The following is a 26,625-nucleotide window of genomic DNA, read 5'->3' as shown; positions in this document are numbered from 1 at the left end:
ACTGATTTCTGACTTATCAACATTTTGAGTTTTTTACTCTTCCTAATGTGAAGATAATTTTTCCAGATAATCCAGTAGTTCATAGTAGGTTATTTAAGATATGTAAAGTGTGTTGTAAATGTAAAGTATTAACACACATGTGGCACAAAGCAGTCTTGTTAAGTTGGCATCCCTTCAACTCCTCTCATGTGAGCTCATCCCCACATGTAAGTGAGATAATCCTTTTTCTCAAGGAGTTGGCAGTTTATGACAATTAGATTAAAACCAATAAATGAGAGCAACGTGCACTCATTAGTAAAAAAATAGTAGTAGTGTTTGGCGGCACTCAAATGTGCAACCTCCTTTGAGATTCATGGTCATTCCTTTAAAAGGAGACCAGGTTACAAGTTGTGTGACTTGTGTCAAGCAGCATTCAAAGCCACAGAAGCATATACAGAGAAGGAGATAATTGGATTTAACCAGAGTTGGAAGTTAGCCAAGTGAGTCAATGGAGGAAAAAAAGGTTAAAGGAGTTAAATGTTTGCAAATAAATGATTATAGTGATTGGACCATGGAATCTAGTCTAAGTACAAAAAAATGGCAATATTAAATTTAGTTGGAGGTCTCGATGTAGTCAAGGAATTAGTGAAATAAGCCAAAGTTAATGGTCAAAAAGAAGGACATTTAAAATTGGAATTCAGCTGCTGACAAGGTCTTCCAAATGACAAGGTCAAGGATAAGACCTTGGGAGAAGATGGCTAGAGGAAACATTACTGATGCTGGGGAGGTCAAAGAAATAGATACTAGTATATTCAATAGATTATCAGTAGATATTAGATTGATAGATTATTAAGTAAATGCTAAAATTTTCAAGTAAAACCACAGGAGTAAGAGGGAAAATTTTCAAAGTTCTTTAGCCTCTTACTTAATCAGATAAAAACACGGGGTAATAAAAACAAAGCAGACTCTGTGAGATGTCCTTAATTGATGAGCAATTAACTTCCACAACAGTGTTTGTTCACTTTGATACCTAGAATTAGCCATAATGATTATCCAAGTAACGAAACCATTTTGCTTTTATTTACACTTAACATTTATATACACAAAGACATGTATATCCATGGATATGTCCCTTAATAATTATTCAATGTCCCCAAGGATTACTAATCAAAAGCTTTAGGGTCATTGAAAAAAATAATTTTAAATTTATGCAGAGGGTAATAAAAATGTTCTTCACATTTTATTATAAATCAAGAAAATATCCTGAATTGGAGTCATTGATGTGTCTTTATCTACTTTGTTATTTTTGTGTAATTAATTGGCTGTATCCTATCTTGTTCCCAAAGGGTCTTCTGGTCACCTTTATTCCAAATATAGTAGCTCTCTCAGAATAGGTGGTAAAGGATATTGGGTGAAAGATAAATTCACAGAACACGGCTAACCTGGACGTGGATTGAGCAGAGTGCATGTTCATTCAGCTGATAATATAACCTCTTCTTACAATTACGTATATTCTCTAGTTATTTCTTATTAATCTTATACTTAACTAAGCAGCTTTAGGAGAGAATTTATATGTTCTATTATTTTTACAAAATACGATATATGTATTTGTGTGTTTGTTGCATCATATACTCTAACATATCTCAGTTAACTAGCTAGTTAGTCAAATTCATTTAGTAGCCATGAAATGGCAGTGGCACTCAGCAGAAGCTAGCAGGTTGAGGTGTATCATGGGAACCAGCCCCCAATATTTCAACGTAGGTTCTTTTCTATTTTCCCTAAGTGTTGACTGGTCTGAGAAATAAAGGGAAAGAGTACAAAAGAGACAAATTTTAAAGCTGAGTGTCCCGGGGAGACATCACGTGTTGGCAGGTTCCGTGATGTCCCCCAAGCCACAAAACTGGCAAGTTTTTATTATGGATTTCAAAAGGGAGGGAGTGTATGAATAGGGTGTGGGTCACAGAGATCACATGCTTCACAAGGCAATAAAATATCACAAGGTAAATGGAGGCAGAGCGAGATCACAGGACCAGGGGGAAATTAAAATTGCTAATGAAGTTTCATGTCCCACCGGGCATGCATTGTCATTGATAACATATTATCAGGAGACAAGGTTTGAGAGCAGACAACCAGTCTGACTAAAATTTACTAGACAGAAATTTCCTCATCCTAATCCTCATCCTAATAGGCCTGGGGGTGCTACGGGAGACCAGGGCTTATTTCATCCCTTATCTACATTAATAATAAGACAGACATTCCCAGAGCGGCTATTTCAGAGTCCTCCCCCTAAGAATGCATTCTCTTTCTCAGGGCTGTTCCTTGCTGAGAAAAAGAATTCAGTGATATTTCTCCTATTCGCTTTGTAAGAAGAGAAATATGACTCTGTTCCACCCAGCTCCCAGGCAGCCGGACCTAATGGTTATCTCCCTTGTTCCCTGAACATCACTGTTAGCCTATTCTTTTTTCAAGGTGTCCAGATTTCATGTTGTTCAAACACACATGCTCTATGAACAATTTGTGCAGTTAATGCAATCATCACAGGGTCCTGAGGCGACATACATCCTCCCAATCTTCACAGGGTCCTGAGGCGACATACATCCTCCTCAACTTACGAAGATGAAAGGATTAAGAGATTAAAGTAAAGACAGACACAGGAAATCACAAGAATATTGACTGGGGAAGTGATAAATGTCCATGAAGTTTTCACAATTTATGTTCAGAGATTGTAGTAAAGACAGGCATAAGAAATTACAAAAGTATTAATTTGGGGAACTAATAAATGTCCATGAAATCTTCATAATTTATGTTCTTCTGTCACAGCTTCAGCAGGTCCCTCCATTCGGGGTTCCTGACTTCCCACAACAGAGGTGACTAAAGAATGGAGGATTTTGGATAGATGCCTTTTTACTGAAAGGAAATAGGGTGATTGAAAGAACCCTGGGATAAGGGATACACATCTTAGACTAGACCCCCCTTCCATCACTTCACTATAGGGATGGGGTGTTTTCAACTCAGTTTCCTCACTTATAAAACATGATCATATTTCTATTATTATAATTTAAATAATTAGAGAAAAAAGTTTTAAAAAGACCATTAAATACATATCATAGTATTCTTATTTAAGCATAAGGACATAATTGCTCCAAGATAACCAGTGTACTCTAGAGGGTAACTCAAAGATGATAAAAATTGCTTTAAATTTTGGCTTCTCGTATTTGTTTCTAAAACATCAGATTATGCTTTTAGTTTCCAAAAGACCCAGTGAGAAAATGTATGTATAAATCAGACATGAAATTAATACTAAAACTTTCTGACGTCAGTGATATCAGCAGACGAGGCTGGAAACCAGTTACTGAGCCTTCTTGCTACTTCAGAATAAGGTTAGAATCAGAAATAGGATTTGCTCTAAAGCAAGTAATAGAGGCAACTTCACCAACAGGCAAAGTAGGCAATTGCCTTGGAAAGAAGGCAGGCTTGTTGCAAATTACCTCCCCTACCCAAGTAATGAAGCACCTGGAATTTCTGAATTAAAGAGACCTTCCTTTGGGCAAAGAATTGTCTGAGTCTGGATTTTGAGATAGGATGGTTAAACAAAAAGTCATCTTCAGCTACAATTTTTCATGCAGATTAGTTTATTGGTTCAACCTTTAAAGGGGGATGTGGAAAAAAGGGTAGGAGAAATAGCCATTTCTGGGGCCAGGAGGCAGGTGGGAAGAGGAAGAATATGGAGCAAGGGAAATCGAATCTGAGGGCACTTTCCCTCCTGTATTTCACTTCATGAAGGCTCTGCAGTTAGCTGCCTGCATTATATAGTCTGTGCACTAAAGGGAATGAAAGGAGGAAGGTGGTAGGAAAGGAAGACAACAAGGAAAGAAGGTGGAGTTGGGAAAGGCTGATATGGGAGAAATGAGGCTTCTGCTAGGCTAGACAAAGCACACTGCTCAAGTGTGTAACTCTGCAGGCTACATAACTTGCTGATTCCTCCAGCCTCATGGTGCCCTCTTCTTTCCTCATGGTGCCCTCTTCTTTCCTCACAGCCCTGGCCATGGCTCACTGTCTTTTTTTCCGTTCTTAGGGTAGATCTATCTCTTTCCCATCCTGGTCTTCTTCACATACACAGTTTTCTCTGTATGGACGTTCTGCCATTCTAGCACCCACTCTTGCAGTCTCAGCTTCTGAGAGGCCTTCCCTGGGCCCCCATTTTCAATCTGGCCTCTAGATTATATTTGTTGATTAGGGATTTTCCAATACCGTCCTTTCAACAGTTTGCAATTGTTCATGTATTTGAATGATCACGTTTTTAATCTCTCTCTCCTTCTAGCTTAAGAGAAGCTCCATGAAGGCAGAGACCATATCAGTGTGTTTCATATTCTACATACCAAGGCCTATCAGAGTCACTCTGCAAAATCTGTTGAATTAGATAAACCAATCATTTGAGAAGTTTAGTAACAGCATCACAGCATGTTTACTTTTGTTCTTTGGACTATGAAGAGTCACAGAATGGCTATGCTTATTACTGTCAAAATAGAAGGATTTGTATATTGATAGGTTTGCAAACTCATCTGAAACACAAAAATGTATTATATCTGATTCACATGCTTAAACTGAAGAAATCTGAACAGGAAATTTGGATTGATCTATAACTCACAGTGGCTTGGTATTTCAGGTTGGAATTGTACAGTATGGAGAAAACGTGACCCATGAGTTCAACCTCAATAAGTATTCTTCCACCGAAGAGGTACTTGTTGCAGCAAAGAAAATAGTCCAGAGAGGTGGCCGCCAGACTATGACAGCTCTTGGAATAGACACAGCAAGGTATATGGATAAAAAAATAAACTAAAGTAAAAGACTGCAAAAATAACTGCTCATGATTTAGCCCTTTGGCATATCAATTGAAAGTTTAGTATGACAATATTTAAAGCCATTTTATTTAAAAAGAGCTTCAGAAGATTAGATAATGGTTACAAGATCAGATGTTTCTATAACACAATCTCACCATCCTTCTTATCCTTCTCTTCTTACAAAGGTTTAATTGATAGAGAATTCATTTTAAAATATCACTGCATCTATAACTTCATATTCTTGGATACTAAGACAATATTAGGTAATATTTGTTTTCATTTATTTTTTGTTTTCAGGCTCTAGGAGTCTTAATCTAAAAGAATGGATTAAAAATATGTCTACCTGTACTCAATATATATTTATATTCTAGATTGTCCATGTATTTTCAGTACTTGATTTACCGCTATTGAAGCTATCAGATAAGAGGTTTTAAGGGGCCAAATTAAATATTGTCTATTTGAAATCATTTTTAGTGCAAAGATTGAAAGAAATGGAAAGGATCTTATCATTTGTAATGCTCTCTTTCTCCTTTTTTTCTTTCTTTAGATTCCCTTCAATTTACAATCCTTCCTTTCTTCCATCTGCAGTTTTCTTTATGGTGAACACATAACTCAGTCTGTGGTTGAATTTCATTTTATAAGAACCAACTGAATTGTCCTCTCTTACAAATGTAGAACACTTTATTTCCTGTATGTTCTCTTATCTCATTTATTAAACTAGCAAACTTCTGAACAAATTCAAAACAATACAAAAATCACAGGAAATGTAATAAGTAATTTGACTAATGTTAAGAATCTTTCTGCTAAATGTCTTCAACTTCTGAACTCTCACCTCAGGTGGAAAGCTAATTTTCCATGCTCTCATTTCATCTGCCTGCTAAGATGAGTGTTTTAAGGAGGTTAAAAAAGTTAATAATGATCCTGCGAAGAATGGGATTCAAAATTTTAAAATTTCATGTGCAGCTTTTGCCTCGTGAATGTTAGAAAGTCATGTGGTTCTAGTTATATGGGGCCCAAGAGAAAACAACCACAAACAGATGGAGGTAATTTGACATTTACCTAACTATTGGATCACCAATTTGCATACACAAAGAGTGCACATGTTTAGGTGTACTGAATGCACCCCCTTCAATAATTGATTAAATGTGACTGTGCATTTGAAGTAAGTCAAAGTGTTCTTTGAAACCTCTGAGCCTGTAGGGAGCTGTACATTTTCCAAAGGCAACCATTTAAGAATGAATACTCATCTTTGAAAACTAACTGAAGAAATATTCTGGCTGCTTTGGCTTCTGCATCAATACTGCTCTAAATACCATGTCCCTATATGTTTTTTGCCTCTGTGTTTCACAAAGGGTATAGCTGTGGGACACAGAATTGATTGAATATTGATTATACATTAAAAGTCTGTAGTGACAGTACCAAGTATTTTTCTCCTACATTAATTACTTTTTCATGTTTAAGCACATTTTAATTGTTTTTTATCCCTTTCAGGCAGAGCCAGTTGCAAACAATATTTTTAATATTTTTAGAATTCTTTGCCTTCATTTTCAGTAAATCCCAGTTCAAATTTTCGTGTGTGTGTGTGTGTTCCCTTCTCCCTATCTCGAATTTTTACTTTTGTCAGTAAACTTACAGGATTTAATCATAAGACCTGGATTCTCCTGTCTCAAAGAAAGGGACACTATTGCTATATTTTAATTTTTTAAAGCATGCAGGAAAGTCAGTGCTTAGTGCCAAGAAAGGACACTGGATACTGGTACTTTGAGGACAAGGACAATTTGTTAAGGAATGTAGTTGAAACAGAAACGGTGTACTCAGGAGTTCTGCCAATGGCTAATCTTCCATTACGTAAAGCCAGCCCTGATTTTAGAACAGCCACATTTTATTTATGAAAGGCTTCTTAATCATCTCCTTCAGCTGATGTTCATTCAGTTCAGTTGTAACCTTGATATTTAGGAGAATTAGGAAGTTTTAGTGATCTAAGGAATTTGAATTTCAAAAATGATTGAATCTTATATGATACTCAAATACAAAGATCTGTTAAAGACTAATGTGTAACATCTGTTTTCACCTTTGTTTGTATACATTAAAAATTCAGAAAATCAGCTGGGTGCGGTAGCTCATGCCTGTAATCCCAGCACTTTGGGAAGCCGAGGTGGCTGCATCACCTAAGGTCAGGGGTTTGAGACCAGCCTGGCCAACATGGTGAAACCCTGTCTCTACTAAAAATACAAAAAAAAAAAAAAAAAAAAAATTAACCGGGCGTGGTCGTGGGTGCCTATAATCCCAGCTACTCAGGAGGTTGAGGCAGGAGAAGCACCTGAACCCGGGAGGCAGAGGCTGCAGTGAGCCGAGATCACGCCACCGCACTCCAGCCTGGGCAACAAGAGTGAAACTCTGCCTTAAAAAAAAAAAAAAGAAACAAAGAAAAAAGCCAGAAAATCTACTTGTATAGTATGTTAAAAATTATTCATGACACTTGTTAAAGATTGTAAGGAAGACATCACTCAAGAGGGACTTTACAATGAAAGTATTGCAGTAGGGAAGAGAGATTGGGCTCAGCTTTGACTACAGTGAGGACAAGTGGGCATTTGCAGTCAAGGAGCAGGGCAGGGATTGGAGAGAACATCAAGGCTGGGGGATTCTTGCTAGACTGGCTCAACAGGATTCTTGCCGAAGGCAGATAAATAGCAGGAAAAATAAAACTGTTTTTCTCTTTCTATGCTCTCAACACTTGACACATCACTTCTGATGCCAGATGTGTGGATTTTTCCCACATTGACCAGTTATCTGACATCAGCTGAATGTTCTAGAATTCAATTCAGTTCTGACACCAACTAGAGTTTGTGCAGACCTCCCACAGATTAAGGGCTCAGTCCTTCAAGAATTCCCTCCAATTTAGAGCCAGAAGGTTTCCAGGTTACCCACAATTTGTCTAATGTGGCTACAAATTAGACTCCCTACTTGGGTTTGATTATATGCTAAAGTGGATCACAGAACTCAGTAAAGCATCTTACTTACTATTATTAGTTTATTATAAAAGGATATAACTCAGGAACAGCAAGAGATACATAGTGCAAGCTATAAGGGAAAGGGGTCAGAGCTGCCATTCCCTCTCATGGTGTACCCCCTTCCACATGTTCAGCAACCTGGAAAACTTCTGAAACCCGTAGTTCAGAAATTTTTACAGAGGCTTGATCATAGGCATGATTGATTATTAACTGAGTTTCTAGCCCCTCACTTCTTCCTGGAGAATGAGAGCTGGGGCTGAACATTTCAAGCTTCTGATCATGGCCTGGTCCTTCTGGTGACCAACTCCCATTTAGGAGCCCACCAAGAGTTACTTCATTAGAACAAAAGATACTCCTATCACCCAGAAAATTCAACAGATTAGAATATCTACGTCAGAAACCCAGGTTAAAGGCCATATATTAGAACAAAAGATGCTCCTCGCACCAGTATTGCTCAGGAAATTATAAGAGTTTTAGGAGTTCTGCACCAGAAACCAGAGGCAGAGACCAAATACATATTTATTATATGTTAAAGGAAAATTTTAGACAAATTAAATTTGACAGAGTTTATTTGAGCAAAGAATGATTCATGAATCAGGCAGCACTCAGAACCATAAGAGACTTGGAAAGATCCATGTTAGTAGTGTGAGCAATAGGCTTTTATGGGCTGAATGCAAAATCAAATTAAAGAAATGACTTGATTGGCTACAGCTAGGCATTTAACTTATTTGGGTATGATCTGGTGGAAAGTCCCTAGTTAGAGGTTACTTGCCAGGTTCTGATTGGTAAAGTCTCTAGTTAGAAGTTAGTTGGCAGTTTCTAATTGGTAATGTTTAAGTTTTGTTTTACTGTTTACATTGAATTGGATTTTGGTTTGCTTACATAGGAACATAAGTCACAGGAGCTATCTCAGCCTAATTGCCTATAAATTCAATTCTTTTAAAAGATAATATCACAGAACAGGGTAATAAGATTTAGAGGGTGGGGAATGAGGAATGTGATCAGATAACAAGGATGAGGGATTTCCACTAAATTGGTTAAGCCAGATTCTTGCTAAAACTGGACTAAGTGGGTAAAGAACACAGCCCAGGGTCAGAGCCCAGTCTAGAAGAAGACATAAAGGAGCCAGACTCAGTTTTGGTCAAGGAGAGGGTCTTTGTCAAGTATAGAGGGCAGAGAGATATAGTTACTCAAAGAAAGTAAAAAGTTAGTACAACTGTATATCCTGTATATCCGACACTCAGAACTGACAGTTGTCAACATCTTGTCATATTTGCTTTAAGTCCTTTGAAGGGAAAAGTAATCATATAGAATCCTTTTGCCCACTTCACCAGAATCCTCTCTTCCTGCTTAAAGATATCAATTATGGTATATTTACTGTGTATCTGTTGTGCAAACTCTTTGGAATGTTAGCTTAAGACAGGCCTTTCCTTAGCAAATCTATCCCTAATGACAGCAGTTTGTCTGTACAACCAAATATCTAAATGGACCATTCAGTACAAAGATCGATGTACTTTGTACCAAAATCCTAGAAATATATGAAATCCTTTCATTACTTTAGTCCAAAATAAAATATACTCATCTCTCCCAAGACTCCAGCGAGAAAAGGTTTGAGTAAAAGGAAATAAAGGGGGAGGGGAGAAGTGTGTGTATATATTTATATAGAATACATAAAAGACAAAAATTTTCCATTTCCCTGTCTTCTGTTTCTTTCCATACACGCTGTTTAATTAAATTGAAATTCGTTTTATTTCTGGCTTTTTTTTTTTTTTTTTTTTTTTGAGACGGAGTCTCGCACTGTCATCCAGGCTGGATTGCAGTGGAGCAATCTCAGCTCACTGCAAGATGCACCTCCTAGGTTCACGCCATTCTCCTGCCTCAGCCTCCGGAGTAGCTGGGACTACAGGCACCCGCCACCATGCCTAGCTAATTTTTCGTATTTTTAGTAGACGGGGTTTCACCGTGTTAGCTGGGATAGTCTCCATCTCCTGACCTCGTAATCTGCCCGCCTCGGCCTCTCTGAAATTCGGGTGTTTTTGCAGTTGGGTTATAGCATTTTCCCCTCCTCTCCATGCCATCTTCTCCCACCCTGCTCTCAGCAGCCTGTGTCCTAACACATAGTTCAGGCCAAATGTTTTGAAACTCCGCCAACCACTTTTTGACCCCTAAAACACAACTGACTACTCCATGGACCCAGACCATCAGCATCTGCAGTCTTTCACTCCCATGTGAAAGACTGCAGATGTCCCTATACCCAGGACACTCTCAGGCCCTCACAGCCCCACTAATACTCTGTTCTCTCTCATCTCTCCTCCCCAGATTAGAGGATTTCTGAGCCATTCTACAAATGTCAGAGTAGCTGTGGGGGAAGCGAAGTCTCAAGCGAAAGTTTCTGCTAGAAGCAGAAGAAAAGAGACCTGTCAAATGAGAGAAGGGGTGTTTACAGAGAAAGGAGCGGCTAGGGGAGTGTTTACAGATCTGGCCTTCTCTGACCCTGATGTATGCCTCAGTCACACTCTCCCTTTGAAATTTCCAAAGAACAAAATACTGGCGCCTTTTTATATATAGGATGTGTGGTGATTAGCAAAATGGAGACCTCTCCATCATCTGAAATAAATTGAAAACTCTTACAAACAAGGCTCATCAAGCCTCCCAGCTTGAATGATGGGCACTGATGCTAATTTTGGAGGGAAGCACCAGGTTACCTAGAGTAGTCAGTGTTTTTGTTTAGTTTTTTACTTTGTCTGCTGTAAAGTGGTGTCTGGTCAACCTCTCTGTTGTTTGTGATTACTTCAGAAAGGAGGCATTCACGGAAGCCCGGGGTGCCCGAAGAGGAGTTAAAAAAGTCATGGTTATTGTGACGGATGGAGAGTCCCATGACAACCATCGACTGAAGAAGGTCATTCAAGACTGTGAAGATGAAAACATTCAACGGTTTTCCATAGCTGTAAGTGTGTTGCTAGAGATGTTTTCAAACTCTTGGGTGTAGAGAAGAGCTGTGTGCATATTGGGGTCATTTTATGAAAGTCACACAAACCAGGTTGGAAAAGAGAAAGGTCTCCATTTGAAGGTAAGCCCTGTGAGGACAGACTTGGATCTTGCTCCCTCTGGGTCCTTAGTACCCAGCACAATGCCAGGCCAAACAGACACTCAACAAACAATCATTGAAACTGAGGAAGGAAGAAAATAAGGAAAGATGAAAAGAGGAAGAAGGAAGCAAAAACATAAGAAGGAAGGAAGGGTGAGAAAAAGAGGACTGAAAAAAAGAAGAGAAAACGAGGAGAAGGAAAGGAAGGGAACAAGGTGGGAAGGTGGGAAAAATGCCTTTGCCTTTTTAAATAAGAGAGAGGATTTGTTCGATATAACAAGAGCAGAGGCCACTGGGCTTCCCTTTCCATTCTGAGCAATTTTCAACTATCTTTTTCATTAATTATCTTCCCCCATCACTTAGCTAAAGTGTGGGAAAGTGCCAGTTATCTCTGTTTAAATATTAATAACTTCTGATGTTTGACACTTGGCTTTTCGGAGAAGTAGACAGGAAATGAATTTTTGTTTTCTGATGCAATTTGTAAGCTCCTGGTGTAGACCTTTCTACCTAAAATGTAGACATTCTATTGGGGAACAAGTTCTAAAATAAAAAAGTTGCCCAAATGGTATGCCAATTACTTCAGAGCCAGTTCTAGTTTTCTTTAACAGTGTGCTTCTTCAAAGCAGCTTGAAGTTCTTCCCAGACATTAGTGCATTACTCCTGTAACCTCATTATTCCCGTAACTTCATGGAACAGCAGGTGAGGGAGCTGAGAAAGAGGCAAGGGCACCCAGTGACTTGGGGGGTCCCAGACGATGGGAGCAGAGTTGGCTTAAAGTCCTCTGATGAGACATGTGGTATTTCCTCTGGGATAGTCACTGATACTCCCCAGGGAAAAGGATGAGAGCCTTACTGAAGCAAAAGAAAAGAATTGAGAATAAATCCACCACTGCCTTCTCTCTAGTAAGGAACATTCAAAAGCCACTGCACTGCCTGCAAGACTCACTTTCTCACATTAACATTGAGTGTACATTATAGTATTTCAGTCGTTGCTCTAAACCACTATCCATTTTTTTTTTTTTAAACGGAGTCTCGCTCTGTCTCCCAGGATGGAGTGAAGTGATACGATCTCAGCTCACTGCAACCTCCACCTCTCGGGGTCAAGCAACTCTCCTGCCTCAGCCTCCCAAGTAGCTGGGACTACAGGTGCGCACCACCACATTTGGCTAATTTTTATATTTGTAGTATAGATGGAGTTTCACCATATTGGTCAGGCTGGTCTTGAACTCCTGACCTCAGGGGATCCACCCACCTTGACCTTCCAAAGTGCTGGGATTACAGGCGGGAGCCACCACACCCAGCCCACTATCCCTTTAATGATACAAATAAACAAATATTTTGTAGATCATAAACAGCAACACTTTAAACAGTAATTTTAGTTCTTTTCTAACTTTCTATAAGTGAAAAATCTGTATCCTTCTTAATCAAAATATCAGTTTTTTAATTTATCATTATAAATCTAACTTTAAAAAACTACATGTAGATGTACAGTGGGGGTGAGCTACTCGGGTAGGTAGGGGGAGCCTCGGACCTGAAGGAAAGGGGTGGGGGCAGCCCTCAAGCCTATTGCCCTTGTGCCCACTATCTTTCCAGGCCACAGTGCAGAACTGTGGTCGGAAGGGTGTTTGAGGTCTGTTTTGTAACAGGACTTTGAAGGCAGCACCATGGAGCTCTGCATTTTTAATGATGCCAGACAAGGCTATTATTGGAAAAAGAAATGTGAAGTCAGAAAATCCCTGTACCTTAATGGTCACTGGAGGCCAAGACTCTCCTGCTTCTTAGAGGATTCGGATATTCTATTAAAAAAAAAAAAAAAAAAAAAATCAAACAATACAAAAGGGCTCAGTGTCTTTCCTTCGTTTTTCGGATTCCAGGAGCATAGCCTTGAATTAATCCTGAACCTTGCTTTGTTCAGGCCACATTGTAATCATTTGTTGAAGTGTGACTCACTTTATTTGTTTCTCTGTTTAGAACTATATGTGTGTATTTATTTTAATAATATTATAAGCATCCATGAACCTACCACCCAAATCAAGAGCTAGCTCTCTTTTTTGACAACTACATGTGAGCGCATTTACCACCTGCCTTCCTCCACTTGGGTAACCATCAGTCCACTTTCTATATTCCTCAACCCTTGCTCTACTTTTCAAAATAATATTTAGGCACCCATACATATCCAAAAAAAAAAAAAAATTTAAGAATATTTCATTGCTTTTAACATTATAAAAGGGGTGTAATGCTGTATATAATATTTTGGAACTTTTGAAACTTAATACTATATTAAGATTCATCCATATTGTTGCATATCCATATAGTTCATTCTGTTTTTAAAAATTGAGGTGATATTTACAATACAGTGAAATGCAAGGTTTCAGTGTGAAAAGTGTGCACGAAGTGAACAATTTGGTGAGTTTTGACAATTGTGTGCAACCACATAAGACCTTAATCAAGATATAGGGCAATTTCATCACTCCCAGAAAGTTTCCTGTGCTTTCTTTTTTAAAATTTGTTTTTAATTTTTATGGATACATGGTACATATTTACCTGGTACCTGTGATATTTTGATACAGGCATACAGTGGGTAATGATCAAATCTGGGCAGTCGGAATATCCATCACCTTAGACACTTATCATTTCTTTGTGTTGGGAATATTCCAAATCTTCTCCTCTAGCTATTTTGAAAAATACAATCTTGTTTACTGTCGTTGCCCTACAGTGCTTCTGAACACTAGCTCTTATTCCTTCCATCTAATTGTAGTTTTATACCCACTAACTAACCCCTCTTCATCCCTGCTCCTCCCCACTACTCTTTCCAGCCTTTAGTAACCACCACTCTCTTCACTACCTCCATGAGATCCACATTTTCAGCTCCCACATTTGAGTGAGAATGTAATGATATTTGTCTTTCAGTGCTTGACTTATTTTACTTAATATAATGCTCTTCAGTTCCATCCATATTGCTGCAAATGACAAAGTTTCATTCTTTTTAGTGGATAAATCATATTCTGTTCTGAAGATATATCATGTTTTTTTAAATCCATTCATCTGTTGATCCATACTTACAATTAATTTTATATCTTATCTATTGTAAACAGTGCTGCAATAAACATGGGAGTGCAGATATTTCTTCAATATACTGATTTCCTTTCTTTGGGATATATACCCAGCAATGTTTTTTTGTTTGTTTGTTTGTTTTCATTTTAAATACACACCCCCTGTAGTAACCACTGATGTGACTTACCACTTATAGCTCGCTTAGATTGCCAATTCTTGAATTTCAAATAAATAAAACTGTATAGTATGTACTGTGTGTTTAGCTTTTCACTCAACATAATTATTGTTTGTGATATTTTGTGTACGGGGGGTTCATTTTTTGTTATTGTTATCTATTTTATAGACCACAATTTGTACTCTACTGTTTACAGATATTTTGCTCGTGTCCAGTTTGAGTTATTGTTGTAAATAACAGTAATATAATAATATAAATTTTTAGTGTTAAAAATTTATAGAATTTTAAAATTTTATATAAAAAAATAAAAACCAAAGTGATAATCTGCAGGTAATGCTTGCAACTACAAATGTTAGGATAAAAACTAATTTTTTATTTATTACAAAAGTGATTTTCTATTATAAGGTTTTAAAAAATATATTGAAGCAAATATAAGGAAACACTTAGTGTCCTAATATACAGAAATAAAAAATAAGAAATTATGATACACATTTTTTCACATTTTTTAATGCCCATGTAGTTATGTGATTTAAAAAATAGAATTAGGTCATATCTACATATTGGGGATTTTTAAACTTTTTTGCATGTTAAATTTTACATATTGTTTTAAAAATGTTTTCATTATCTTGAACATTTTTATATTAAAAACTAAGTTTTAACATAATATGAAATTTTTACATTAAAAACTAATTTTTTTTAGGCAGAAAAAGTACAAACCTTAACAAAGCTAATTAGTTGGAGTTCATCAAAATGTAAAACTTCTACTCTTCAGATGACACTGTTGAGAATATGAAAAGACAACCCACAGGCAGGAAGAAAACATCTGCAAAACACAGAAAGGACTTGCATCCAGACTATATACAGAACTCTTACAACACAATTAAGGGAAAATTCACATCTCATTGTCTTTTAAGGGGAAAAAGATTTGAACAGACACTAACTACACCAAAGAAGAAATACTATAGCAAATAAGTGTATGAAAGAGTCTCAACATCATTAGTCATTAGAGAAATGCAAATTAAATAAGACACCACTACACATCAACACAATTGCTAAAACTAACAAGTGAACAACAACAACAACAAAAAACTGACAATAACAAGTATTGACAAGCATGCAAAGCAGCTGGATCTCTTATACATTTCTGATGGGAATAGTAAAATGGCAAAATGGGGCAATTACTGTGGAAAGCAGTTTGGCAATTTCTTATAAAGTTAATCATTCACTTATTACATGACCCAATACTTTCACTCCTAGTTCTTTACTCAAGAGAAAATGAAATATATGTCTATTACAAAGACCTATGTGTGAATATTTACAACAGCTTTATTCAGAATATCTTGAAACTGCAAACAACTCAGATGTTCTCATTAAATAAATTGTAGTGCATCCATACAATGGAATGCTACTCTGCAACAGAAAGGACCCAGCTACTGCTACATGCAGCAACACAGATGACTCTGAAAAGCATTGTGCAAAGTCACAGAAGCCAGACACAAATGTTTACATACTATATGATTCCTTAAATCTGACATTCTGGAAAAATCAAAGCTGTAAGGACAGAAAATTGATCGGTGGTTGCCAAAGGTGGACGAGGGGAGGAAGGGATTGACTGTAGGGGCAGGAGGGAGCTTTTTGGGGTGATGGAAATATTCTACATGATATGGCAGTAACACAACTATATTGGTTTGTCACACTCATAGAATTGTACATCTAAAAAGGGTGAATTTTACTGTATATAATTTATTGCAATAAACGTTACCTAAAAAAAAACTAAATGTTTGAGAAAACCTGCTTGGACAGCTAAATAATTATAATTAACTATCATATATAACTCCTACTTCTCTCTCCTCTCTATAAAAAAGAATGTCCCTGTCTCCAGCATTTGGTTTCAAACAAGAATATCTCAATTGTTTATTGTCTAGATTGCCAATTTAGATCACCACTTAGTCCAGTATGTGTTTAAAATATATATGTGCTGGGCTGTGCCTTGGTAAGAGTTTCAGGAAGAATTGCTCATTCAAGAGCAGGCAACTCACTTGCTGATTGCCTTTGCCAGCAGATAATGACATCACTAGCTGGAATAATATCAAAGACATTCAGAAACTATGAATATAACATTACTTTTGAACTGTCAGATTTTTAAAATACAGCTGTTAGTAACAGGGACACAGAGTACAAGAGGAGAAATTTTCACACACATACACAATTGCCCTTTATATTTTTCTACACCAATTGTGGTGTTTATATAACAGTTAATATTAGGGAGTCTACAAATTTTGAAAATCAATCTTCCATAAATATGAAAGTACATAAAAATTCCTTTATGCTAAGGTACTCTACCCTGTTGTTTACTGACAAAATGCTTGAGATCCTTTATTTAACACATATAATTTAAAATACATTCTTGCTGTTCCTGTTGTGTCTTAGATTCTTGGCAGCTATAACCGAGGAAATTTAAGCACTGAAAAATTTGTGGAGGAAATAAAATCAATTGCAAGCGAACCCACTGAAAAGCATTTCTTCAATGTCTCTGATGAATTGGCTCTAGTCACCATTGTTAAAACTCTGGGAGAAAGAATATTTGCCCTGGAAGGTATGTCTATTTATCTTATTGCTGCCTGTTCTCTCTGCAATTCAAAATCAATGTAACGGGATTTTTGTATTTATTCCTAACACATCAGTAATACATTTTTTTACTGTGTACAATAGCTAGCATGGAACAATGCTCTTTTATATAAATCTGTCATTGAGACAGCTGTTTCTCAGAACGCTGTGTCTGCTAGAGGCTCTCTTTGTAAGGGCACGGTAGGACAGTGCTGATGGGACAGCCGATGAAGACAATGGTCAATGTATATGTGCCAGGACAAAAATGTTTCCATGTGCTTTATTCCTTTTCTGTAACATAGATTTAGAAAATGAGGGTACTATCTCAGGTTTTGTTTTTTTTTAAATTGTTTCTTCGTTTCATATTGAGCTGCTACATACAAGAGTGCTCTTATGCAATAACTTCTTTGTTCATTTATTTTCTCTGTATTTTGCTCCTTGCCCAGTTTAAAGGTCTTCATGGAACTCTGCCTTAAAATCCATGGCAATGAAACATTGGTTCACTGTATTTGTCTAAATCATGTTACTTCTTTGCAGATTTTCCCTTGATTTTTCAATGGTGACTTGCTGTTAAGGATAACAAGTTATGGCATTCCCCATTCTGCCTTCGGTAGAGGATGTCAAGTAGCTAATTACTTTGGAACTAGATCTTTCCTAAAAAAATCTTCAGAATTGTTATGCCAGGCAAACTGGCAAAGCTTCTTTCTTCACATTCTTTGATGATCTCTAGCCTCAGGGAACATGCGCCTTTTCTCCAACTAGGGAGAGAAACCACCAGAGAATTCTTTTCCCCTTAGGCTACATCCAAATCCAGTTGATCGTGTCCTTGTGAGGACACACTAAAAGACTGTTATTTCTGCATCTTAAAAGCAGAAATTTAAGAGCACCTTCTTGGTCTCCCTGATATGATTGATAATAGGAAACAGAAAGACAAAATGGAAATGAGACATAACTGAAGAAAGTGGACCATTTTGATTGAGCATCAAGGGACTGGGAAAATGCAGAAAAATGAGACTATGAAAATGTATAGAAAGGAAAGAAGATTATTTAGAGTTATGGCTTTCAAACTTTTTTTGAGTGTGACTCACAATAATAACTACATGTTGCTTTTTGACCCAGTGCACATAAATATATACATATAAAAATAAGGCAAAGTTTCACAAGATAATTCTTATTATCTTGTGATACACTGTGATGGCTTCTCATCTCTTCCATTCTACCCTAATCTCTTTCAATGAAAACAAATGCTGGCTATACTCAGTCTGTTGATTTCATGACTGGGTCACAATCCGTACTTAGAACATTTGATTTAGAGGTGATAGGAATCTACTGCCCAGCCAGACTGAATTTCTCTGCCTCCCTTTTCCCCTGGCCTCTTTCCCCTGTGCCTTTAGAAACAGAACACTCTAATTGTTTATGAGTCTGGAGTTACAGCTGCTTCTGAAGAACTCAGCTGTCTTGTGCTCTGTGTACAAGTCATTTTTAAGTGGCTTTGGTCTCTCAACAGCTATCCCGGTGTCATTTACCAATAAACCAGATTATGAACTTGGCTGGCCTTAAGGAAAATACATAAGGTCTTCCAACTCATTGTGTACTTTTATTTTTAATAACATGGGCTAAGATATGATAGAAACAATCTGTAAAAATAATTTTTAAAAAAGTTACATAGTTACATTTTATAGTTCAAAAGAATACAGTGTCATTTCTAAATCTCCTCTTAAATAAGCAAGTAATCTAAGACTGGCAAAAATGAAGCCCACATCAGCTGGGGGAGGGGGAGATCAATGATCTGAAATGACATTTCAGATTGTTTCTAATCTGACTACACCATGGGTTAAAGGTGACATGTTGAAGAGCCCAAACACTCCAAGAAGTCTCTATATTTAAATATGACATCATTTTATAAGGAACTTTACAGATTAAAAATGTCTTCTGTATCATCTTTGTTGCTACACTACACCAAAAGCAGTGTTTTGACTGGATTATTTCTTTTTTTTTTTTTTTCATGAGATTTTTACTTTATTTCCTTGTTGCTTGGGAAATCTCCATTTCCTGTCAACATGTATCTTAAGATGACAAATAGCTGTGATTAAGAAATTTCTGCTTGTCAAGGACAGTGCCATCTATTGAGGCAAGTATGCCAAGGACTTGCCTAGTACATCAGAAAATGGTCTACTGTCTCCATTTCCCATTGAGCATTGGGAGAAAATGCCAACATTCCTAACCGGAGGCTGCACAGTGGTTAGAGGGGCTGGCCCAAACACCCATGAACAGTCCAGGGAGGAGTTTGCAACAAGAAGCCCAGGAGAATATAGTGACCTCTTATCATGATGCCACTGCAGCAGGAAGAACTTCACATAGCTTCCTTCTGTCTGTTCTCAGCTGAAGACAGAATAGCAGCAGGGCAGGTGCTGGAAATAATGCAGGCTTCTGTTGCTGCATTCTTACTGATCTTGCAGATAAGTGAGAGAACCCCTGAAAGCATTGTGGACTAAAAATACATGTTTAAATTAAAGTTAAAGTGCATCTCAGTCATTTAAATTACAGGACAATTCGTACAAGAGATTAAAATGATATATTGGAATTATTGATTGCCCTATTTAATCTAGGCCTACAAAGGTAATTACTGATGTATTTGTTCACAATTTTATCCATGTAAATAACTAACAAATACAGTTACCTTCACAAATTTGATTATTCTCTTGCCTCAACGAAAGGGCAGACTGACTTTCTTAAGTGCTATTTTTAACTTATCTGCAAGACCAAATAAATCAGTAACCCCTAGTGCAAGCAAATAAATCAACATTCCATCAACTCCCTCAGGAAATTGTGGCTTTGGGTTTGTGAATATTTTGAGAATAATTTGAGAGTAGCAGACTGCCATAAAATGCTCTGAATTGTCTCTGCATTTCAGTAAAGAGCTTCAAAATGGCTACAGGATCTTTTAAATATATATGATTGAAAGGCATGTGGGCAGCCCCATCCAAAGACCCCTCCTGATCTGTGAGTGACACTTACCAGCAGTGATTAGAGCAAATAAATGCATACTAAAATACCTAAACCCTTTATCTCTCAATGAAACTCTGACAGGATCTATGGCCTGAATATGGGTGGAACTGATGGAGCTGAGAAACCTCCTCAAACATGTGAATGAAATTTTTTTCAGTCCCGTAACATATTAAGGGAATTTCTTGGCAGTGTTCCCAAGGCATGGATTTGGATAGGAATTTCCTCCTGTAGTACATCCAACTTAAACCATGTGGACCCAAAGCACCATAGGATCCACAACATGCTACAGTATAAGAATGGAGATTTCTCAACCTCTCCAGCAAGGACAGGGCCACTAATGAGCAAGAATTTGAGACATGAGCCCTTTGACTATCTTTCTCTGTCTTCTACCCAGGCCTACCTAGAAATTTTGAGTTGAGAAATGTATGGCTGAAAATGCCCTAAAATGTTTGAAGTTCTGGTTGGTAAGACCACAAGTCCTACAAGGTATCTGTATTCTGCAAGTCAGTAGTGCATGAAAAGGCATTGTTACTTATTTACAGTGATATTTTCCTATGTTATAGCTACAGCTGACCAGTCAGCAGCTTCATTTGAAATGGAAATGTCTCAGACTGGCTTCAGTGCTCATTATTCACAGGTATGTTGACCAGTTTGTGGAAAATGAAATATATGTCTGCAAGACTTCCTTTCCCAAAACCAACATCTAGCCATCAGGACTGTAAGTGCAACGTGCAGTTCATAGCTTAAACAATTATGCAGGCTATGGTGATGTTTGCTAATTCAAACAGGAAAACGTCGTTTCACAAGCTTCTTATTAGAAAAACATGTTCTCTCACACAACTCGTTTTTTTGTATTAATAGTTGTGAATCAGACAGTGTGAGCTGTGCCTTGTAATTATGTATCTGTCTAAATGAAATAATTTAACATATTTGCTACAGATGTGGAAATTTTTCCACAGTGTCAAGGAATTCAATGGTCTTATTACAATTCCGTGTTCAAGACCTACAATTCTTGGCACCCAGAATAAAGTAGAAAGGCGAGATTTAAAAATATATCATTTGCAGGTAATGAAAGAAAAGGCATAATGGTCCTTGCAAAAGAATATGGACTTTTTTTTTTTTTCAAAGAAAGCTTTTTTATTTGTTTGTTTGTTTTTGTCCAGATCCTGATACGTGAAAAAACAGAATAGAAAACCCCAATGGGCAAGTGGGTAGAGAGATCAAACTTAGAGGACAGTCACTACCTGATTTTGTGACTTTGAGCAACAATCTTACCATCCTTGGTACAGTTTCTAATTATAATAAGAAGTTTATTTTTAAAAAGAAATTTATAACTAAGGCCCATTCAGATCCCCCCCAATGCGATGTAGGTCTGGCTCCCTTACCTCTTCGGCTGTCCCGGGTCCAGAATATGGACATTTTTTTGTGCAATTTTACTGTATAACTTGGGCAAGTTATTTGTGCCTCGATTTCCTTTTCTGTAAAACAGGTATGGTAACAATAGCATCTAGCCCATAGAGTTATCATGAGGATTATATGAGCTAATAAATGTGAAGCACTTTGAATGGTATACCTATACACACTGTTAATGGTGTTTAAGTGTTTCCCCTTATTATTTTTATTAAATATAATTATCTTATCCGTTTGCATGTAAGGACTGGGTCATGCTTGGAGCAGTAGGAGCCTATGATTGGAATGGAACAGTTGTCATGCAGAAGGCTAGTCAAATAATCATCCCTCGAAACACAACCTTTAACGTTGAGTCTACCAAAAAGAATGAACCGCTTGCTTCTTATTTAGGTAAGGCTTGGATATAATTATAAAAGAGTTGTCTTACTTTTCAATTTTTTACCTTTAGCATTATTTGCTTATGTTTCTATAGGCTTGCAACGATATAGCAAGATTATTTCAATGAGTCGGGTATTTTTCAGAACCCATGCAAAGTTTCAGGCCTCTGAGCAGCTTTAGTTAGTCAAAATGACACACATGGAAGACATTGTTTGTTAGCAGGGCTATCTAATGCAGGGAATGGTTTTGGATGATATGTACCCTTTCTGATATGTTCAGTTTCTCTGTATCTGGTATCAATTTTAACTTCAAGAAGAGCTTTGAACCTGTGGACAAGAAATGAGAGTAGAAAAGGAAACCTCAACTTCTCCTATATCCTGAAAACCAAACTCGGGTATTGTCTTAAATGTCTCCTATCATTAATTTCTCTCTATGGGTCCTAATTTTGGAAAAGAAAAATGTATTTTGTCATGTAACTTCTTCTTTAATAGCTCCATTCACAATCAGACAAATATTGAACTTAAACCCAGTGATGTAACATGATCCTCTTTCCCAGTGTCTTGCCAGAAATGAGGAGGTATATGTCTGGTACCACTTTATTTGGGATCTATACCAAGCTGAGCAATGCCTAGGGGATGCCAGGGAACTCTCCCATCACTGAACAAAGATCTCTGTGAACGACTGGGAGGATCTAGAATAGAAAGGACCATCAGGATATGGATTCCCAGCTCGTACTCACTCAGCAAACATTTGGAGGCTCCTCTTTTGCCCCAGGCATTGATCTTAGTGCTGGGGATGCAGTGATAAAGAAAAAGAATACCTTGGCCTGGAAGCATTCAGTTTCACATGTTAGCATTCCTCTCTGAGATCTTTCTGTCCCAGAGGCAAGTCTTTTTCTCTCTGTCCCAGTTGATTTCTATTTTACCAGGAAGGTGGCAGGTCTTTACTGCGGTGTTTATACATCTCCTTATTTAAGGACACCTATTAAAGCATGTTCTCACTCATAGGTGGGAACTGAACAATGAGATCACTCGGACTCAGGAAGGGGAACATCACACACCGGGGCCTATCATGGGGAGGGGGGAGGGGGGAGGGATTTCATTGGGAGTTATACCTGATGTAAATGACGAGTTGATGGGTGCAGCACAGCAACATGGCACAAGTATACATATGTAACAAACCTGCACGTTATGCACATGTACCCTACAACTTAAAGTATAATAATAATAAATAAATTAAAAAAAAAAAAAGCTGTAGGGGCAGCAGGACTTAAGAAGAATAAAAGGACTATAGTTTTAGATGACTAAAAATGTAACAGTCAACAGCAGCTACACTGTGACTGCTAAAATCTCTTAAGACATGTAGAACTGCATGAATGAAAGTCTACTCTGTTTCTCATAGAAATCCTATTACATTCCACTCTGGTCAGCCGACAGCTAGAGTATCTTGTTCTAAGTATCCCATGCTAGAGGGAGAAAATGACAAACTAGGATGTGCCAGTAAAAGATTACATAGAGAAGTTAGCTCCAGAAGCAATTCCTTGCTACAAGTCTCACTCTCTCCAAAACTTAAAGAAATTGAAGGTTAGAAAACAAAGTGTGCATTGCGTGCCTTTTAAGTATTTGGAGGATTGGGATATAAAATATAGGAGTTAGGCTTAAAATTCATTTCAAATTTCAGCATTAAAAGAGATCCTATGGAGCATGTAGTCTTAATTTCCAATTGAGAAACTGAGAGATAGAACAATTGTGTCCCAGCTGCCTATGACAGGTGTGAAACCACAATTGAGACTTCCTGATTCTTATGTCAGTGTTCATATCACGATATTGAAATAACTGATTCTGGGTTGATTAAGAAAGCACCGCACAAATACTGAGTACCAGCAATGTGCCAAACACTGAGTTTATAGAGAATAAGAAGATAGATGAGGCAGGTCAATTCCTACATTCATAAATCTTACTTTTTTGGGTGAGAGACAATGATGGAACAAGCAATCGGTATCAGTATGATATGTGCTATGACACAGAATATCTAAAAAAAGAGGGCTGGGGATTAGATTAGATATCTTCTAAAAGTTCGCTACATCCTAAGGTTCTATGAGACTGTTTACGTGAAATACCTTGGAATCAAGAACCAGCTTAACCTGAGGCTTCTTTGTATTCTATGTAGAATAAATATAGAACATTTATCTTCCTATATAATGGATGACATATAAATTAGTAAAACTCCTTGTGAAAGGCATTTGACAGTGTGTTTACAGAGCTATAAAAATGTTCATACCACATTTACACAGAAATTTCACTTCTGTGGACCTAACCTAAGGAAAAAAATCCAATATTTAAGAATGCCAAGTGAACAGTTATTTCCACTGTATTATTATTTATGGTATTGAGGGAAATGCCATTATCCTAAATGCCCCAAAATATGCAGATAGTTAAGTAAATAGTAAATCCACTTAACAAATATTGTACACTCATAAAAATAAAAATTATAAAGCTGCTGATACTAAAGACTTGAAGCAGTTATGGTACAAGATGTACAATTAGCGATAGCCATGAGGTCATAGAGACTTGAGTTTGTTTTCTGATTCTGCCTCTGGCTATGGCTTTAGGGAAATTACTTTCCCGCTGAAAGCCTCAATCTTACTATTTCTAAACTGGAAATAATTACACCATATATATCATTTGGATTGTTAGATTAAGTAATGACTGTATTTAGTACTGTGCCTGACACACAGTTAACAATCAATGGGTGTTGTCTATTATTTTATTATGTAAATGTTATTTAGTATTTTTTATTATGTAATGTTATATAATAAACATTCCTCTTATTAGTATTGTGGTAGGCAGAATAATGATCCCCAAAGATGTCCATGTGCTAATCCCTGGACCCATGAATAGGTTACTTTGCATGGCAAAAGGGACTTTTCAGATATGATGAAATTAAGGAAAAGATGGGAAGATTATCCTCAGATATCTGGCTGGACCTGATATAATCAAGCATTCTAAAAATCAGAGAACCTCTCCTGGATGTGGCCAGAGGGAGACAGAACTATGGGAGAATGGTCAGACAGATGCAATGTTGTTGGCTTTAAAGATGGAGGGGGGCCACAAGCCAAAAACTATGGATGGCTCCAGTGCTACAAAGGGCAAGAAAATGGATTCTCCTTGATAGGCTCCCGAAAGGAACACTGACCTGCCAATATCCTGATGTTTAGTCCAGGAAGCTCTATGCCAGACTTCTAATATACAGAATTGTAAGATAATAAGTTATGATGCTTTAAGCCACCAAGTTTTTAGTAATTTGTTACAGCAGCAATAGAAAACTCATACATAATACAAAATAATAATAGTAGCTGACATTAGTACTATTACTAGTAAGTATTGAGTATTTACAAAATTAAAGACACTGTGTGAAGCCCACAAAGATGTGTATGATATTGTTGCCACTCTTAGGAAGCCCACATATTTTAATTGATAGCACTGTAGTTTTTGGTATTCTTAATTGTATGTGATTAAATTCCTTTAAAATAAGTAAACTTTTAAGAATCCTAAGTTTGTCATTCCCAAAAAGCTTTGGTTAAACGTTGCTTAAAGCAGACTTGGATAATTCAACTTAAAGATGGCACTGTAAGTGAGAAAATATTAAAAGAATCATTTCTGACCACAGTATTTATAATATATGACTTCTCTCTGTCCAAAAAGGAAATTTTTGGATATGTTTTCTACAGTGTGCTGAGATTTCCTTTTCTGTTTCAGAAATTATTTCATTAGCTTACTCACAAGTGAGGGTATGTGACATTTTGCCAACATAAAGTCTAATACATGTAGGATTTCTTTCAAAATAGAAAAGCATCCAAAAGGCAGGACAAATACCTTGTTTTTTTTTTTTCACCCAAAATAATATTCTAAATCTGAAATGAAGTTTTCAAAATGTTTCTTTGTGGGGGTCACAAATTGAGAAGACACTGAATGTATTTTTTCGTAAATCTGTATGGATTGCAAGTTGTAAGACTATGAAAAATCTTATGAAGGAAGCAGAGAGGCAGAGGCTCTATTAGAAAAATCCCATGCTTATCCATAATGATCAGTGAGCTGTCAAACATCTGTCTCAGGACATAATCGTACCCCTATCTTTCTATTACCCAAACTGCCTTATGCCAATACGCATTGCAAGTGGATTTGGTGGTGAGAATACAGCTGGGATTATGTTCCCCCGCTTCCTCCACCCACAGTTTGCTGAATTCTATTCCTGCCAACAGCTTCCAAAGGAGAAGGAAAGATCTGAGGCAATGTCTTGGCATCAAGACAGATCATACCTGTTTCCCATTACCTCACTAGATCCTGGCCCTTTACCCCAGAAGTGAATTATGAGAACTGACAGAATTCATTCTTCATAAATTCATGCAAAGGGCTATGCCACCCATTTTGGCCTTTTCTTCCTCTTTTTTTTCTCTTAATTTGAGTCAGAGTTTCTGTCTTATTGCCTAGGCTGGAGTGCAGTGGCACGATCTCTGCTCATTGCAACCTCCACCTCCTGCATTCAGGTGATTCTCCTGCCTCAGCCTCCCGAGTAACTGGGATTACAGGCACCTGCCACCATCCCCTGGCTAAGTTTTTGTATTTTTGGTAGAGACCGGGTTTCATCATGTTGGCCAGACTGGTCTCAAACTCCTGACCTCAGGTGATCCACCAGCCTCAGCCTCCAAAAGTTCTGGGATTACAGGCGCGAGCCACCGCGCCCAGCCCTTTTTGTCCATCTTATTCTTTTCTTTTTCAGGAAACACTATTAAACTTAAATATTTATAATTATTTTCCTTCTACTAAATTTAGGCTTTACTTGGCTCTGGCTCTCTTTTTCTTTTCTTCTTTCTTGTCTTTAGACACCCAAGCCTCAATTAGTAACTATGCTAACTGTCCCTGAGATTATTTCAACTAATATTTTTATTTATGAAGTATTAGTCATCAAAGAGAGTTAACTAAATAATCTCACAACCCCTAGCCTCAAACAAAATTTTCAACTTATTTTTAAAAGAGGCCTTTTATCAAGTTACATTCACAGCTCTGCAAATTAC

The 26,625-nt window shown here is 37.3% G+C and overlaps 1 protein-coding gene across 1 annotated transcript in view; it reads left to right on the top strand.

Annotated features, from left to right (window-relative positions):
• The window catches only part of LOC105499359 (integrin subunit alpha 1), a 167,868-nt gene that overhangs the window by 89,787 nt on the left and 51,456 nt on the right, over positions 1 to 26,625 (top strand). The window contains exons 7-11 of the mRNA XM_011771899.3: positions 4,646 to 4,794; positions 10,628 to 10,778; positions 16,578 to 16,743; positions 20,327 to 20,400; positions 21,419 to 21,563. Of these exons, the coding sequence (XP_011770201.2) occupies positions 4,646 to 4,794; positions 10,628 to 10,778; positions 16,578 to 16,743; positions 20,327 to 20,400; positions 21,419 to 21,563 (685 nt within the window). The remainder of the gene's footprint in view (positions 1 to 4,645; positions 4,795 to 10,627; positions 10,779 to 16,577; positions 16,744 to 20,326; positions 20,401 to 21,418; positions 21,564 to 26,625) is intronic.

This window comes from Macaca nemestrina, chromosome 6 (assembly GCF_043159975.1).
Source record: "Macaca nemestrina isolate mMacNem1 chromosome 6, mMacNem.hap1, whole genome shotgun sequence".
Classification (NCBI taxonomy): domain Eukaryota; kingdom Metazoa; phylum Chordata; class Mammalia; order Primates; family Cercopithecidae; genus Macaca; species Macaca nemestrina.
This window is presented reverse-complemented; position numbering and strand designations above follow the sequence as displayed.